Raw genomic sequence first — 18,939 nt, 5'->3', positions numbered from 1 at the left:
CCCGTGAGCCATGGCCGCTGAGCCCGTGAGCCACGGCCGCTGAGCATGCGCGTCCGGAACCTGTGCTCTGCAGCGACAGAGGCCACAGCAGTGAGAGACCCGCGTATCGAAAAATAAAATAAAATAAAATAAAAATAAAATAAATAAAAATAAAACGATAGGGGCTAAATCAGTGATGGCCATAGAAAGTCAAAGATTTGTTAGAATGTATGTCCTGAGAGACATCATATTAAATGAAGGTGGCTACGGATGGTTTCAAAGAAGTAATTGGGCCAGAAGGGACGGTTAGATTTTATTAACTATAATTTAAAAAAAATTTATAAAAATAGAATGAATCAGATGACTTGTGTCATAGGTCAGGTTCTTTGGGAAGTAGATGCTGAGGTGGAGTTAGAAGTACAAAAGGTTTACTGGAGGATAGCATTTGTGAAAGAAAGGGAGAAAGTAGGGTTAGGCAGGGAGAGCCATCAGACTGCCATGCAGGCCTGAAAAGGCCTCTGTCATCCTAATGTTGACATTAGGCCCTTATACTATGCCTTACGCAGTCTTTAGCTGAGGATGGGCATGGAAGAGAGGGGTAGCCCTGAAAATAGTGTAACTTCAGCTTGGAAGCTGAGGTGAACCCAGAAGAAGTTAATGAGTGAAGGCTGTCAGCTAACTACATGCCTTGCAGTTGGGCAGGGAGTCCTTTCTCAAAGATAGAGCTGAGCAAAGTACCTCTGTGACTGCTACACAGGATGCCAATTCAACCCAAATTAATCTATAAATTCAATAAAGGATCTTATTTTTTTTAAGCTCAACAGTCTTGTTCTAGGAAGTATTTAGTAGACCAAGGGTTCAGTTAGCTAAGTCAAATTTGAAAGACAAGAGCAAAGGGGAGGGATTTTTCACTCTTACATATTAAAACAGTCTATAAGACAATAGTAAATAAAAACAACATGGTACTGGCATCATCATGGACAAAGAGACCAACTGAAAAAGAGGTCAGAACCAGAGCCATACATAAATGGAAATATGAATATATGATAAAGGTGGCATGAAAATCAATGGGGAAGGGAGAGACTGTTCAGTAGAATTATAGAGAAGAACTGGCCTGCTGTTTGGGGAAAAAATAGGCTAGATCCCCACCTTACACCAAATAAAGGCATGTATTCCAGAGAGAATAAAGGCCTAAACGTGATTCTTGGGACAGAGTACTGACTATAAAATAGAAGAAAAAATATAGAATATATTTGTGACGTTGAAATACAGGCTAAGTGTTTAATCAAGACCCCTAAAGCACCACTGAGAGTAATACGATTGTCTCCATCAGCTAGGTGAGAGAACTGGAAGAACCTAAGGAGGAGTTAAGTATACTCTAGAGAATATTCCTAGGATCAGGGCAGCTAAGTAAACTATAAGGAGATGTAGGCCTATTGGGAGATATATCATTATGACTTGCCTATCGAAAATATTTCCCCTGCCTCTACTTCCTTCTTATATCCTTCAGCAAACATTTTTGAGTTCCAGACACTGTGCTACGTGCAGAAAGAACAAAGAGGAATAAACCTGAGTCCTAGTCCTTAAAGAGCTCATAATCTAGTTAGACAGACAGATGAAAAACTAAATAAGACGTTTTAACTCCTATTCTACAGGTAAGAACCAAGAGGCAACAACCTTTGCCTAGGGCATCTGGTATTTGAGCAATAAGGAAAGTCATTCCAGGCAAAAGGAACAGTGCTAACAAAGTCACAGGGCTTTGAAGGAACATGGTATGTTGGCAAATGTTAAGGAGGTAACCTAATCATGGACATTCTGAAATGTTTGTTACTGAATACATAAAGTAGTCTATGGGGGTTGTTTTAGTCTTTTCTTAGTTGCACTACTTATCACATTCGCTAATTATCACCACTGAAGACAAAGCTAAAGAAGATGAAGCACTGAAGCGATGAGGGATAAATGATAATAGTTAAGAAAGAGAATCATGCTAGGAAGCACTGATGACTAGTCGTGGAGTGATAACAAGCACTGTAACTAAGGATTTAGAGGAGGAAGAGATTGCTATCAGCTACACTGTTCAGGGAAGATTTCCTGGAAGTGGCAGGGCTTCATTTGAACATTCAAAAAATTGAGAATTGAGAACTGACCATATATATCAGGGGCTGTGCATGGAACAGGAGATTCAAAACCAGTCTACTAATGAACAGATAATCAGATAATTGCAAAAATAAAGCAATGAGTGTTATAATAGACGCAAGCACAGGCTGATGTGATAAAACCTCAGAGGGACTCCTGCTTTAGAGCAGGGAGGTCAAGGATGGTTTTCTAAAGGTGATGCTGTATGCACTGAATTTAATGGATGGGTAGGATTCAAGTGCAAGGGAAGGAAACACATTTTGCAATGGATCAGTTTAGTGAGAGAACACACCTCTTTCAAGGAGCATGAAATAGTTCAGGGTGGCTGAAGCGAAGGCTGAAAGGCAGTGAAAGAAGTTTCTAAGGCATATAGCATGAGTTTGATTTTAAAAGGTCCTTTAGGGCTTCCCTGGTGGCGCAGTGGTTGAGAGTCCGCCTGCCGATGCAGGGGACACGGGTTCATGCCCCGGTCTGGGAAGATCCCACATGCCGTGGAGCGGCTGGGCCCGTGAGCCATGGCCGCTGAGCCTGCACCGGAGCCTGTGCTCCGCAACGGGAGAGGCCACAACAGGGAGAGGCCCGCGTACCGCAAAAAAAAAAAAAAAAAAAAAAAAAGGTCCTTTATAGATGTTAAAGAACGTGGATTTTTATCCTGAAGACAACATGGAAGTTGTTTCAGACTTTAAGCAGGGAACTAACATGATTAGATCCAAATTTTACTATAACTGCTATTAAAGGCAATATGATGAAGGCAACTGAAGATGAACTGGTAAGGGAGCAGCTAAGACGCAGAGAAATTAAAAGGCTGTTACTATTGTTTAGGAAAAATAAGGAAGGATTCAAAAATACAGTAGCAGTGGTACTGAGAGAGAAGTATGGGCAAGGCTTGAATAGCCAGAGAAAGAAGTGGAAGCATTCCTTGTGGAAATGACGTGAATAAATGTTTGGAGGAGGGAAAGGTGAGCAAATCTGTTTCCCTGGATTATATAGCATTTAACAGAAGAATGATTAGCTGGAGTGGAAAGCCAGAGTTACCCAACAGTTGGTGATGAGGTTGAAAACTGGTGGAGTCAGTCCGTGGCAAGGCTATTAAACAGACAGGGTAAACAATTAGGATTTTACATTTTCCCTAGCAATATTAAATTTATAAATCATTTTTTAATTGTGGCAAAATACACAAAAATTTACCATTTTAAACCATTTTTAAGTGTACAGTTCACAACACTCACATTATTGTGCAACCATCAACACCGCCTATCTTTAGAACTTTTTCATCATCCCAAACTGAAATTCTTTACTCATTAAAAAATAGCTCCCCATTCTCCCCTACCCCTCTTGCCCCTGGCAACTAACATTCTATTTTTCTGTCTCTAGGGGTTTGGCCACTCTAGGTACCTCACATAAGTGGAAACACAGAATAGTTTCCCTTTTGCATCCAGCTTATTTCACTTAGCTAAATGACTTGTTAATCAACACCCTGATCAATCAGTAGCAGGCTTCTAATTTGCATACTACTTTACATGCTATATTTTAAAACAAATGTCAAGCTTTTCTGACTATCAAATCTTTTCCACTTACTGCTTAAGGACACTTCACTCTAGCAAATTATAAACTCAGAGTTCTTAAAAATTTAGTCTACCACTGTTTGCCATAAAAAGCTTTTTATTGGTCTACTTTAAGTGTCTATATTGTGAATTATTTTCATTTCATTACAGTTAACGGGCACTAGACTTTTTGTAAAATTCCACCTAGTACCTTAATGGAAGTAAATAATAGCAAATAGAACAACTGAGGCAGGAATCAAACTTATTTGATCACCCAGGAGAAAGGAAGTTACTTTATTTAGGATGCTGATATGAAGGTGGTATTATGTAATTTCGCTATCTGGGGCTGAATCGGCTCTAAACGGAGAGAATTAAAAACACAAACACTTATCTTATTTCTAGCTGGGGAAAAGTCCGAAAGTTTAAGATGTTTGGAAACTATTTCAGAACTATCAAGGGTTGGAGGAAACCCTAGGTCATTAGTGCTCTGCCCATACATGAAGTCGAGTAATTCTGGACAAGACTTAACTAAGCCTCTGGCGGTCTCAGTGCGTTACATGAGACCAGCCCGTTCTTCCCAATCTTGTCCACAGCACAGCACATGCAGAATACAGTACTGCAGGACCCTGAGGTAAACGGAGGAGGCAGCACAGCGCAGCACACCTGTAATCCCCAGGTCGCCTGCATCCCGCCACATCCCAGTGGACGCTCTCTCTCAGAGGAGCGCTCCCGTCGCAGGGTCGTTCCAGCCGATGCGCCACGCCGTCTGTTACAGAGGACGGGCTGGGGTTCCCGCTGATTCTGAAATAAGCGGCCTTTCCCTCCTTGCAAAAAAAATAAAGTCGTTATTCCTTAAGAGAATCAAGGCGTGAAAAAGCACAGGGCCCACCAGCCACGCAAAGACGCAAATTCACAACACTTGCCCAGCACGCTCTCCGCTCATCTGACGTCTCTTCCCAGCAGGCTCCGGGAGTCACCGCGACACTTCAACAATTCTCGCGAGATTTATCGGCAGCCATCTTCTTGGGGGTGCTGGGAGCCGGGAAGACCCCCCGAATCGTTCCCATTCAGCTGCCTTTCGTCTTCGCTTTCTTCACTTTTGCCTCTTCTGCGTTGCCAACCAGCACCTGGTCTCAAAGCTGAGAGAAAGCCCGGGTCCAGGAGCGTGTCGCGCTCTGGTCCAGGAAGATTCGTTGGGGTGGAGAGAAGGGGGAGGGCCCGGGCAAACCGTTGCTGCCTCAGCCGGGGCCGGGGTCCAGGGAGGGGGAGCTCCTGGCATCCCGTGGACTCGCGGCCTGCGGCCGTCCCCCCGGAGCTGTTGGCCCATCGGGGCTCGCGGGAGCCTGCCACCGGCGCCTCCCACCGCGGCCCACGCGGGCGGCGCGCGGAGGAGGGGGCGGGGGCAGCGGCGGCTGTAGCGGCCGCGACCTGGGCGGGCGGACTAGTGTGACGGGCCTCTGGGCCGCTGTGGATGGTTTCTAAAATGATCATTGAAAACTTCGAGGCCCTCAAGTCCTGGCTCAGCAAGACTCTCGAGCCCATGTGAGTATCCGGGGGCTATTTCCTTGCAGGGGTGGAAGTGGGAGATAGGTGGACTCACGGTTGCCTCAAGTGCCTTCCATGGAGGCCGAAGCGGTGAACGCAGGTCCCAGGGCTCTGTGTTTTCTCCTCCTCTACCACCCTCGTTCCCAGGTTCAGAATACGCCTGGGAGCCTGAGCTGACCTTTACCTTATCGCTGAGTTGGTTCTTAAACCAATGTCTCTTCCTCTTGTTTTCCCGTTATTTGTAGACCGACCCCAACAACCTACACACACAACTCGTATTTCCGAGGGCCCCCAGATCGGTTTCTTCTGGTGAATCCGAGCATAATCCGCTGTCCACTAGACTATTTTTGTTTCTTTAAATGAGGTGAATAGCCCTTATTACGGATTAGAACAGTTCTCGTCTTAGCCACTCACGTTTTACCTACATACAATCCCTGAAAGAAAGGCCATGTCTCCCATGTGCTGTCTGGCTCATCAGCACCTCTGTTAACTGAAGATGTAACAGGTGCTAAGGTGCCCAGTAAAATTCCCCCTTTCCCGCCTACGCATTTGTTAGCTTGGAGGAAGAAAATGCAATCTATCCATATGGACTGTTTAGCAGTTTTAAGTAGGTTTCTATAGGTGGACTCTGTGTGCGTGTGTGTGTTTGAGGGGGTTCAGAGTGCTGAAACGTATTAGGTTGGAAAAATTGAATGTTTTAAGGATTTATCTTTTAATACACGCAAAATATGGGCCAAGTGTTTTATCAGAATTGGTTGACTTACAATAAACAGCTTAAAATACAACGGGGAATATCCACTCATTTAATACATTTATTAGGGTCCTTCTATGTACTGTGGGAGGGTTGGGGCTAGAGTTTTAAAATTCCAAAATCAGCAAGACATAATAAACAAGTAGATAAGCTAATTTCAGGTAATAAGAGTAATGATGATTTTAACAGTAGAGGATCATGTAAAAGAGTGATTAGAAGGCCTCTCAGAGGCGGTGACATTTGAGCAACACCTAAGGAGCAGAAGGAACTATCTGTGTAAAAGTCTGGAGAGAGAGTGCTCGTTACAGAAGGAACAGCAAGTGCAAAGGCTCTAGTGGGAATGATCACGGTGTGATCCGGGAAGAGAAAGCAGGCAGTTGTGGCTGCAGGGAACCTTGTGATGGGGGAGAGAGTGGAAGGTTGTGAAGTTTGAGATGTAGGCTGGGGCCAAATCATGTAGGATCTTCTAGGCTGTGGTTAAGAGCTAGGATTTAATTTGAACTATAATGGGAAGACATTAGATGATTTAAAGCAGGCAGGGATTGATTTGATTTTGTTTTAACTCTACCTGCTTTGTGGAGGTTAAGGGGTCAAGTATTTGTTTTAACTCTACCTGCTTTGTGGAGGTTGAGGGGTCAAGAAGAGAAGGAGACCATTCTGAAGGATGTTGTAGGCAGAGCTGTAGATAATTTTTATTAGAGTGATAGTGGAGACAGAACTAAATATGTTTAATGAATAGATCTGGTAGAACTTGCTGATCGATTGGGTGTGAGAGATAAGGGAAAGAGAAGTCAAGGGTGATAACTAAGAAGTTAGCCTAAGCAACTGAATCCGTGTTGGTAGAGAAGGCTTGGAGAGAACAGGTTGAGGGGAGAAGAGTAGGGTGGTTGGTTTTGATCATTAAGTGTAAGGTATTATATATCTAAGTGAGATGTCAAATAAGTAGTTGGGTATGAGTCTAGAACTCAGGCCAGGACTAGAAATATTTGGAGTCATGCAGATAGTGTTTAAAGCCATGAGACTGGGACGTTTCTGAGGAAGAATGTGTAGATAGGGAAGTGAAGAGAGTCCAGGTCTGAGGTAGGAAGAAAATTGGGATACATGTCATTAATGAAACAAATGTATGACAAAAGAGGAGGGTTGTCAACTTGATGGGATACTGCATAATGGATGAAAAAGCTGGAGGCAGATTTGTGGCCCTTAGGTTTGACAAAGTAGAAGTCATTGGTGAACTTCAGGTGAAAAGTTTCACTGGAGTAGGGTGGTACAGATAGAAGCCCTGTTTCAGTGGATTGGAGAGAGAGAGTAGGCAGGAGTGTAGTAATAGTGGTTGAGAGGGAGAACCCTGGAGCCAGAATGGCTGCCTTTGAATTCTGCCTCTGCCACTTACCAGCTGTATGATGTTAGGTAAGTTACTTAGCTCAGTGCCTCCTTCCTCATGTCTAAAATGGGGAAAATAATGAGTATGTATTAAGAAAATCTTTGAACACTGCCTGGTTTGTAATTAGCACTCAATAAGTGTTAGGTGAACAGAAAACTTAGAAGAATGTTTTGAGTTAAAATAGCATTCCCTTTTTAAAGCATTCAATTCTCAAATTATCAGCTTTATTACCATTTCCTTTTTTTTTTCACTAATTGAAGATTATAGCTACTTTGCTTGTAATTTTTCTTGAGTTTTAATAAAGCATCTTTGGGTATCATATAGCCTACTCAGATGACTGTAGCAGTGCAGTCATTACTGCTGGAATAAGGCACTACCTGTAGAACCCATACGGTGATAGGAGCTGGGATTGGTGCTTTCATAATGTACCTGCTGTGGTAAAAGTGAGCCCCTTTCCACGTTCCTGTCCCTTTCATTGCATTTCAGGTGAGTTCTTTTAGGTGACTTTTAAAGCTGATTACAGTTATTTAAGACTTGTGGTTTCTAACCTTGGTTTTGTGAAACTTGAAGACGTATTTGTTATCTAAAGAGATTTTTTTGCTTTACTTCGTAATTGTCATATAGCACCTATTTGAGGCAGGACCATATGAAGGACCAAGGATAAGACAGAAACATGTATAGAACTTTTTTAGCTATTTGTGCTAGTAAAGTATCTGATGGTTTTGGACTTGCCTCGTATTTGAATGTATTAATTCAGCACATATTTATTGAGCGCTTAATCTACTCTGTGCTAAGCACTGTGTTAGATATTGGGGAAATAGTAGGAAACACGACACGAAATGACCATCTTCATGTTGTTTACCGCTTAGCACGGAAGACAGATGGTGAACAAGTAACCATAAGACTAGTGAGTGTTATAAATCCAGGATGCTGTCAAAGTATATGTCTGGGAGGTCAAGAAAGGCTTTCCTGGCATGATAATATTTCATCTCAGCCGGGATGGATGAAGAGCAGTTCGCTGGGGCAAAAGGATGGGAATGGAGAGCTGTGACAGCAAGGTTTTGGAGGGCAGATGGTATGAAGGCCCTGAAATAAAGGGAAAAAGAGGTGTCTTGGAGGAATTGAAGGAAGCTGAAAAAAGAGCCAGTGGATAGCTCCAGAGAGAGGAGCCAGATCACACGAGACTGGTTGAGTCATGTTAAGGATTTGGGATGTCAGTGAAGGGTTTTAGGGGAGGAAAGTTTTCAGATGGACATTAACAAAAAAAAAGTCAACCTGGTTGCAGTTTCAACATGAAATAAAAGTTGGTAAATCTGTATTTTATTTGATTATAAGGTCCATAGGTATATCAAGATTCTGAGTTTTTTTTCATAATTTATTGAAAATATAGGTGTTAAAATTGTCATCTTGAAATACTTGATGTTTTTGTTCTCCCAAACATTTGCTTAGTCATGCATGCTAATAATAAAATTAGATGTTGGTCTTCCCTTTAACATTGATTTCTTTTTCATAATGTGCAGTCCTGGAAAAAAATTAAGCTGTCTTCTTTTGATGTTTTTTTGTTTTTTAAACAGAAGAGGTTTTCTGCTGTGTTTTAAAACTTTTTCTGAGTTTACACATCACTAAATGTGGTGATTTAATAAAATCATGGATTATTTTTAGTTTAAGAGAAGCCTCAAGATCTAATCAAACCCCTTAATTTTTCAGAAAATAAAATTGAGAGACATATGGACTTAATGATGTGCCCAGATTTTGTTGAGTTTAGTAGTAAAGAACAAAACGCCTAGTTTTGTGCTCCTGCTACTATGTAGTGCTGTGGAGGTAGCATTGTGTAGTGGAAAGAAAACATTTTTGTGTCCACATAGACCACTGTCCACATCTTAGCTCTGCCACTTATTAACTGAGTAATCTAGGCAAATGAACCTCCCTTTTCCTTGTTGGTGTGATAGGGAGAATTACACTTGTTTCTTTCTGTAGTTGAAAGGATTGAATGAGACATATTTTAAAGAGCCTAGCCCTTCCCTCCTTTCTTAAATACTGGGTTGATTAAACACAAATAGGTTACATTACTATTATTGCTACCATTAACATTTGTATGCATTGTTAAAGTTTTGTATTTCAAGTTCTGTGAGGTAAATACTGTTACCTCCATTTTGCAAGGGATGACCCCGAGGCACTAAAGCGTGAAGTTGAGATACTAGCCCAGAGTCACAGCTTTTACATGTGACTAAACAGTGATTTAAACTCAAGTTTTTGACTCTGGAGCGTTGTTCTTAATTTACTACAACACAATACAGTGTATTCTTTCCTATTACTCTGTGTGTGTGTATATATACACTTTTTTACTATTACATTTTTGGAGTAGTAGCTGCTATTGTAAAGGAACAGAGTTCTAAAGCATCATGGTTATCAGTGCTTTAGAGTTTAAGAAAGAAACCTAGAGTTTTTGTAGTCTTTTCCCCTTCACCCACACTTGTTATTAAACCTTTCTTACCACATTATAATTTATTTTTGTTCCTGTTTTACAGGTAGAGCTGAAAGGTGATCTTTTTATTTCTGAACTTTATACCTGTTTCCCTCCCTTGATCTTTTCTTTTCTACAGACTCCTTTGGGCACAGAATCAGTCTCCCATTCCTTAAGGAGGAAAAGCTTAGCAACAATAGCAAAAAATAAAACAAAAAATTAAATCATACTTCTAGTCACTTTCATGCTAGCTTTCTTTTCCTGTCACTGTTAAATCGTGAAACAGTGGTCAGCCTTTAATTTTTCACTGATTTGCCCCAGCCATTTACTTCCTAATGCCTTACAATATAGTTTCTTGCTACTTGTATTCAACCAAAATTGCTTACCTCAATGTTACCAATGAATTTGTTTATTAAATGTAAATACTTTGTATAAATTTTAATTCTTTGACCTCTGTGTATAACATTAGACAGTGTTGATAGCTGCCTTTTTTTTTTTTTTAAACTTCTCATGTCTTGGATCCATAATATTTTGGTTCTCTTCTCAAATCAGTCCTATCTCCTCAAGTTCTTTTTCTTGCCTTTGAATTGTATTATTCTTAGTTCTGTTCCCAAGACTTTTTTTTTTCTTAATCATTTCTACTCCTGCTCCCTCATTCACATTCATTCCTATGGATGGTTTCTATTGTAATGCATGCCTGTGGTTTTTAAAAACTTTGTGTGTGTGTTGTAGATGCTTTGAAAGTTTGATTAAAGACTGTTTTCCCCAGGATATTGCATATACACATTTGCATTTGAATTTTAGAGCTTTTCCAAGAGTACCTGTATGCATTTATTTTTCACACAATTATGTTTAGGCTTAACCACTTCAAAGTTTTAAGCTCTTAACTCCCATTGCTAGCTCTGTACCTGATCCTCTCATCTGAACTTCAAACTACTGTATGTTTCTGAAAATAAAATGTTCACTTATTTCCATTTCATTTCTCCAGGTTATCTGGGCTTGAAGTTTCATTTTCTTGGCTTCTCCTCCCTTCATTTCTTTTCTCCCATTCAAGTTGGTCATTGGATTCTGTCTCTTTTAATAATTCTTACTAATGACAGTGCTCAGTAGGGGACTCTTCAGTCCTTATCTAAACCATTGCAGTTTGTTTCCTAACAGACCTCCCTATCTCCAGTCTTTTCTCTCTTCCATTTCTTCTGGCCTGGATGCCCAACTTGTTTATGTCCTATTGTTATATCAAAATCTTCAGGACTCCTAAGTAATTAATTGCATACTTTTTAACTTGGTTTTCAGAACTCTAATGTCTGTTTCAAATTATCTTTGCAGTTTATATCTTCCTACTTTTTATGTAAGTCTTAATTTCAGCAAAACTGAACTTTACATTCTGATTCTCTATCACTGGTCATACTGTCCTTTTCACCCCAACTTTAAGTAGAAGGTAACATTCATTGAGTGCTATTTGCTAATCCTTGTGCATTCATTGTATGTGAGCTAGGTTCTGTTATACCAATTTTAAGGATGAAGAAATTGACTCTTAGGAAGATTAAGTAATACGCTTCATTCATAGCTTATAAATGATAGAGACAGGATTAAAAACCAGACATTTCTATTCCGGAGCTTTGTTGTGCATTATCATGTACTGCCTTTCTCCGTTTCTTTTTTTTTTTTTTCCTTCGGTATACGGGCCTCTCACTGTTGTGGCCTCTCCCGTTGCGGAGCACAGGCTCCGGAAGCACAGACTCAGCAGCCATGGCCCACGGGCCCAGCTGCTCTGCAGCATGTGGGATCCTCCCAGACCGGGGCACGAACCCGTGTCCCCTGCATCGGCAGGCGGACTCTCAACCACTGTGCCACCAGGGAAGCCCCTCCGTTTCTTTTTTATATGTTGAAATCAAAGTCCAAGTGTGATTCCAGTTCTTCCAGAAAGCCATTTATCATCTATCCAGTTGGAAGCAGTGACTCTCCTCCATGACTCTCCTCTCCTAGCTCTACTTTGTATTCATCACTCACAAACTTGTTCAGTAGTTAATTCTTACTTGTTTTAGGGTTACTGTTAGAGTCTAAGGTCCTTGAAAGTAAACTCCAAATCTTAAGGTTAAGTGTTCTCCTATTCTGCGTGAGCACCCAGCACAATGCCATGTGTGGGGTGTGCATCTGAGTTTCAAATGCATTAGTTGAAATTTCTATTTTGTGCACCCATGACTTAAGAGAGAAGAGGCATTTGTTTAAAACTTTTATTTCAGAGAAGCAGATAAGTGAGCAATTTGAAGATTTACTAATCTCAGGGTCTGTTTTGCTTTATTTTTACCTTTCAGCACTTTCAAATTAACTAAAGCTTAAGTGATTTTTTTAAGGGGGAAAGGACACTGAAGAGTATTAACATTTACTCATTAAAGTATTAGTGAATGCTGCTATATGCAAGATTGCGCACCTCCATGGAGCTGCACAAAAAATTATGTATGGTAATTCTAGTCTGATGAATTTTACAGCTGGTAGAAGAATTTTTCTATAATTAATTATTTGCCAAAATATTTTTCATGACCTTCATTACCACATTTTACTGCTGCAACCTTAGTTGGGTTTTCCATCTGAGTGATGAGTAGTTAAAATCATTTAGCATTTTCTGTTTTAGCAGTTCCTTTTCTTTGGCTTACAGTTCTTTTCAAATGAATTATTTTACATGCATAAATCAAGATATAGGGATAGTATTATGAACAAAATGGAAAATAAGATATTCCAGTGTTTGGTGTGTACATATTGAGAATGACTAACTCAAACTTGAGCTAAATGTAGGCTTCTAGGAATTTTTTTTTCGTCGTCCTGCTTCCTTAGTCGCAGAGAATAGAGAATGAGTGAAATGAGTGGATGGTAAATGCTTCCTACTAGACTTACTCACTACCCTCCTACCACCTTGTTTCTGTGGAAAAATCCTTTTCAGTTTACAGATAGTAACTTCTGAAATAGGTAAAAGTTTATTTTTAACTTGGGGTTATATTTAGTATTTTGTGTGTGTATGAAACAATGGAGTAGGTTGGAGATAATGTTACTTACTGGTTCTTACTGTGATATTTTGCCTATGTACAAGCAAATATGTTTATATATTTTTCTTTCTTTTTATATAACTGGTATCATACTTGGAGGTCATTCGATATAATACATAAGAGACTTGCCCCCTTTTTAACGGTTACGTAGCATTTTAATGTAACAGGTGTACCATAATTTATTTAACCAGCCTTTATTGGTTTACTGAACAAATAGTACTATGGTGTATGTATCTATCAGGTGTCAGTTTATACTTAACATAAACATTAGTTGCATAAGGTTTGTTGGGTTTTTTTGGCAGTTTCTTTTTTTATTTTTAATTAATTAATTAATTAATTTATGGCTTTGTTGGGTCTTTGTTTCTGTGCGAGGGCTTTCTCCAGTTGTGGCGAGCGGGAGCCACTCTTCATAGCGGTGCATGGGTCTCTCACTATCGCGGTCTCTCTTGTTGGGAGCACAGGCTCCAGACGTGCAGGCTCAGTAGTTGTGGCTCACGGGCCTAGTTGCTCCACGGCATGTGGGATCTTCCCAGACCAGGGCTCAAACCTGTATCCCTTGCATTGGCAGGCAGGTTCTCAACCATTGCGCCACCAGGGAAGCCCAGTTGCTTAAGTTTTGACAGTTATATACGCCTATGTAATCACCGTATAAAACAGGATCTAGAACATTCTCTGGAAAATTCTCTTGTGTCTCTTTCTGGGTTTTTCTTTCCCTCTCCAACAAAGGCATCTATTTTCTAACTTTGGCATTATGAATGTGGCTGCTATGAATATTCTTATTCAAGTCTTTGTGGAAATTTTTTTTTTTGATAAATAACCTAGGAGGATATTTGCTAGATCATAGGGTAGATAGATGTATGTTTTCTATTATAAGAAACTGCCTAATTGTGGCTACCTGTGATTTATGAGAGTTCCAGTTGCTCCATATCCTCAGCAATATTTAGTATTGTCAAGGTTTTTTTTGTTTGTTTGTTTCTAAACCTTTAGAGTGAGTATAAAATGGCATCTTTCCTTTTTTGGACTGACAGTTTAATTCTCTTTATGGTTTTAATTTGCATTTTCCTGATGACTAATGCTATTGAGGACCTTTCCTTGTGCTTACTATCATATCTTTCGTAAAGTATCTAAGTCTTGCTTATTTTTAAAATTGGGCTGTCTTTTATTATTGGCTTATAGGAGCTCTTTATTCATATACAATACATGTACTGAAGATTTTTTCCCCACTCTGTGACGTTTATACAGTAGTCCCCCCTTATCTGTGCTTTTGCTTTCTCTGGTTTCAGTTACCTGTGATGAGCTGCGGTTTGAAAATATTAAATGGAAAATTCCAGAAGTAAACAATTTATAAGTTTTAAATTGCATGCTGTTCTGAGTAGCATGATGAAATCTTGCACTGTCCTGCCCAAGAGGTGAATTATTCCTTTGTCCAACATATCCCACCTGTTAGTCACTTAGTAGCTGTCCTGGTTATCAGGTCAGTTCTCATGGTATAGTAGTGCTTGTGTTCAAGTAACCCTTATTTTACTTAACAATGACTGCAACACGTGAGAGTAGTGATGCTGGCAGTGTGGATATACCAAAGAGAAGCCATAAAGTGCTTCCTTTAAGCGAAAAGGTGAAAATTCTCTACTTAATACGGAAAGAAAAAATTCAGTACTGAAGTTGCTGAGATTTACGGTAAGAATGAATCTTCTGTCTGAAATTGTGAAGAAGGGAAAAAATTCTTTCTGGTTTGGCTGTCACACTTCAAACTGCAAAAAAGTTGCAGCAACAGTGTGTGATAAGTGCTTAAGATGGAAAAGGCATTCAGTTTGTACTAAAGTATTTTGAAAGAAGGAGAGAGAGACTACACTCACATAACTTTTTTTACAGTATATTGTTATAATTGTTCTATTTTATTGTTGCTAGTCTCTTACTGTGACTAATTTATATATTAAACTTTATCATAGGTATGTCTGTATGGGAAAAAATATAGTATATATAGGGTGTATTTGTGGTTTCACTGGTTTCACCCCCCCCTTCCAGTGGGTGTCTTGAAACATATTTCCCCCATGGATAAGGGGGGACTATTGTATAATGATGTCATTTTGTGAGCAGAAATTTTTAATTTTTATTAAGTCCAGTTTATTTTTCTTTTATGGTTAGTGCTCTTTGTGTCTAAGAAGCCTTTATCTCCTCCAACATCATAAAGATATTCTATGTTCTAGAAATTTTCTTCCTCTTGGTTTTATGTTTAGGTCTGTTCATCTCAAGTGAATTTTAAAAAAATGCATATGGAGGAGTTTGGGTTTTTTGAGCACAAGCCACCTGTTCTTACTTGGCCCTGCAGTAATTGTTTCTCAGTGCCAGACTCCGACATTTTGGTTTGTTTGGCCTAACTGTGCGTCTCTCAGGCAAACGAACTTGCGTTTGGGATCAGTTTTGGTGAGCCAGCCCGGTAGTCTATTCCTGTGGCAGGTTGACCCTGGCCAGGAGTAGCCTCTTCCCTGAGTCCCCAGCAGCTGCCAAAGCTTATTTCGTTCTGGGGCACTCAGAAGGACTCTCCGGACAAGCACTGGCTGCTGCCCTGGCTCAAGGCTGTTTGGAGTTGAGAAACGAAAAACAAACAAACAGAAATGCATGTGGAATGAGATAGGGCTAAATGGCTCCTTTTTTTCTTTAATGAGTATATTTAGTTTTCCAGAAATGGTTCCTAAAAAGACTTTCCTTTTCCCATTGGATGACTTGGCACGTTGGTTGATAATTAACTGTATGTATAAGTCTATTTCTGGATTCTCTCTTGGTCCAATGATATTTGGCATGTTGTTTGATGATTAACTATATATGAGTCTATTTCTGGACTCTGTCTTCATCCAGTGATATTTATTTATCCTGATGCTTATGCCACACTGTCTAAAGCCAACTACCTTTATAATAAGTTTTAAAATCAGGTTATGTAAGTTCTCTTAGTTTGTCCTTTTAAAAGATTGACTTATGCTGGATTCTTGACATTTCCCTATAAAGATGAGAATCAGCCTTTCAGTTTCTGCAAGAAAGCCTGTGTGATTGTTGATAGGGATTGTGTTGAATGTAGAGATCAATTTTAGAAGAAAGAACATCTTCATAATATTTAGTCTTCCAGTTCATGAATGTGATAATCTCTCCATTTAATCAAGTTTAATTTCTCCTGGCAATGTTTTGTAGCTCTCTGTGTGGAGTCCTTGTAAATCTTTTGTTAGATTTTTTTTTGCTGGGTATGTGATGTTTTATAAAATCATTTTAAAATTTAATTTTTCAGTTTTCTTTGTTATTTATAGAAATATGATTGATTTTTGCATATTGACCTTATTCTGCAACTTTCTAAGTACACTTGTTAGTTATAGTAGCTATTTTATAGATTCTTTGGAATTTCTTATACCAGTCATGTCATCTGTGATTAATGACAGTTTTACTTTCTGATTTTTTATGCCTTCATTTCTTACTGAACTGGTTAGGAACCACGGACAGTAGAAGTTAAATTGAAGTGGTAAGAGTGGACATTTTTGTTTTGTCTCAGTCTTAGGGGAAAGAGACTTAATGTTTCAGTATTAACTGATGTTAGTGCTAGATTTTTTTTTTGGCTGTGTCTGATCTTAGTTGCAGCACGTGGGATCTTCGTTGAGGCATGCAGGATCTTTCGTTTTGGCATGCACGCTTCTCTCTAGCTGTGGCGTGTGGGTTTTCTCTCTCTAGTTGTGGTGTGCGAGCTCAGTAGTTGTAGTGTGTGGGCTTAGTTGCCCTGCAGCACGTGGGGTCTTAGTTCCCTGACCAGGGATTGAACCTGTGTCCCCTGCATTGGAAGGCAGATTCTTTACCACTGGACTACCAGGGAAGTCCCCAGTGCTAGATTTTTTTAATAACTGTCTTTTAAATACCAGATTGAGGAAATTCTCTTTTATTCTTACTTTGCAGAGTGTTTTTGTCATGAAAAGGTATTGAATTTGTCAAATTCTTTAGTCTACATTTATTGAGATGATCATAGGGGTTTTCTCTCTTTTTCTGTTAATATTGTGTATTATGTGGATTGGTTTTCAAATGTTAAGCCAGCCTTGCATTCGTGAGGTAAACCCTGCTTGACCATGATGTATTATTGTTTTTATACATATTACTGGATTTGACTTGCTAATATTTTGTTAAGAAGTTTTGGTTTTGTTTATGAGGGCTATCTGCATTTTGTTTTTTCTTTAAAATGTTTGCTAGACTTCACTGATGAAGCCATCTGAAACTGAAGATTTTGTTGTGAAATGGATTTTTTTATTATAAAATCAGTTTCTTTAATAGGTATAGGTCTATTTAGGTATTCTGTTTCTTCTTGTGTCACTTTTGGTAATTTATGTTTTTCAAGGATTTTTCTCTTAAGTTGCCAGATTTGACATAGAGTTGTTTCTGTGTTGCCTTACTATTAATATGACTAGAATCTATTGTGATGCTCCCCCTCCACTTTTAAAAATTATACCTGATGTTGGTAATATTACTCTTTTATTTTCTTGACCAGTTTTGCTAAGTTTATCCATTTTATTCATCATTTCCAAGAACAGTATTAGCTTTGTTGATTGTTTTCTGTTTCAGTATTATATTTTTATTATTTCCTCTTTTCCTACTTTGAATTTAGTTTGCTGGCCTTTCCCTCTTTCTTATGTCATTGGTTTTATATTTTTCTTTTAGTTTCAAAAGCTGGGATCCTGGAGGTAAAGCTCAGGCAGGTATCCAGAATCTTGTAATTGCTGAGATTCCAGTTTTTATGAAAGGGAAAATCCTGATCATGCCCTCAAAACATTTGAAGCCAGTGGTGAACTGAATCAAACTAAAGCTTATTACAAAGCCCAAACCATGTCAATTACAGAACAAGTGACTCCACTCCAGTGGCCTGACGAAAGGGCATGGCATTTACTGAAGGTAAATCTTATTTACTTCAGTCTCCATTCACCTTAGTATTCTTTTACACAAAACGTTCAACATAAGGTCAAATAACAAGGAACACAAAATAGTAAAAAAATAAGATCCACATGAGAAGAAATAGTCAATGGAAACATACCCAGAGATGACTCAAATAATAAAATTATTAGACAAGCACTTTACAATAACTGTGATGAAAATGCTAAAGAATTTATTTGAACATGTGGACAGCATGCATAAAGATATGGGGAACTTCAGCTAATACACAGAAGCTATTAAAAAGAGCTTAATGGAAAAACCTAGGAATGAAAACTATAACAGAAATAAAGAATTCTGCTTTGCAACAGACTGGACACCATAGAGAAAAAAAACAGCAGTAAACTTGCATGTAGGAAAATAGAAAATATCCAAACCGAGAACAAAGGGACAAAAGTAATTTTAAAAGATACATCTGAGATCTGTAGGATAGTATCAAGTAATCTAAAATACAAGTTACTGAAGTCTTAGAAAAAGGAAAGAAAAATGAGGCAGAAAAAATGTTGGAAGACATAATGACCAAGGACTTTCCAAAACTGATGAAAGACATCAAAACATAGATCCAAATTGGCAAAACCAAACAGGATAAAATACACACACATACAAACACACAGCCTTAAGCATATTGTAGTCAAACTGCTGACCAAATAAAAAGAATCTTAAAAGTATTCAAAGAATGCTTCCCTGGTGGCGCAGTGGTTGAGAGTCCGCCTGCCGATTCAGGGGATACGGGTTCGTGCCCTGGTCCAGGAGGAACCCACATGCCGCGGAGCCTGCGCGTCCGGAGCCTGTGCTCCGCAACGGGAGGCCACAACAGTGAGAGGCCCGCGTACCGCAAAAAAAGAAAAAAAAAGAAGTAGTCAAAGGGAGAAAAAAAGACGGATACATACAGGAAAACAAAGACTTAAATGGTGGCTGATTTCACATCATAATCAGTGGAGGACAGTGGCAATAGAACGATATCATAAAACAACTAAGTGTACAACCACTCAACACTTACCAACTAAAAACATAGGAGTAGTTCTGCAAGCAAGGAAGGAGAAGTAGAAGAGATCTCTGGGAGTCCCAGCTTTCAGCTAGCAAAGTATGAGAGTAGAACAGGAGGGCTGAGCAAAACTCCTTTTAGGCATTCCAGGCCTTCACAGAGA

At 39.3% G+C, this 18,939-nt stretch overlaps 2 protein-coding genes across 15 annotated transcripts in view; one reads left to right on the top strand and one right to left on the bottom strand.

Annotated features, from left to right (window-relative positions):
* Window positions 1-4,989, bottom strand: part of NDFIP2 (Nedd4 family interacting protein 2) — a 137,484-nt gene extending 132,495 nt beyond the window's left edge. The window contains exons 1-2 of one of the 2 annotated variants that reach the window (XM_067016690.1): window positions 4,574-4,989; window positions 4,323-4,483 (exon numbers count right to left, since the gene is read on the bottom strand). Coding sequence is in view for 1 of the 2 variants with exons in the window: in XM_059042372.2 (XP_058898355.2) it covers window positions 4,323-4,356 (34 nt within the window). In the remaining variant the exon portion in view is untranslated. The other variant, XM_059042372.2, reaches the window with a different exon arrangement.
* RBM26 (RNA binding motif protein 26) overlaps window positions 4,625-18,939 on the top strand; it is an 84,341-nt gene continuing 70,026 nt past the window's right edge. For 10 of the 13 annotated variants that reach the window (XM_067016689.1, XM_067016688.1, XM_067016683.1 and 7 more), the window contains exon 1: window positions 4,626-5,201. In XM_067016689.1, the coding sequence (XP_066872790.1) occupies window positions 5,131-5,201 (71 nt within the window). In that variant the 5' untranslated portion in view covers window positions 4,626-5,130. Of the gene's footprint in view, window positions 5,202-18,939 lie in introns of all 13 variants that reach the window. The other 3 variants (XM_067016687.1, XM_067016686.1, XM_059042361.2) reach the window with 2 other exon arrangements.

Source organism: Kogia breviceps, chromosome 16 (assembly GCF_026419965.1).
Source record: "Kogia breviceps isolate mKogBre1 chromosome 16, mKogBre1 haplotype 1, whole genome shotgun sequence".
Classification (NCBI taxonomy): domain Eukaryota; kingdom Metazoa; phylum Chordata; class Mammalia; order Artiodactyla; family Physeteridae; genus Kogia; species Kogia breviceps.
Note: the sequence above shows the minus strand (reverse complement) of the source record. Positions and strands in the feature narration are given on the sequence as shown.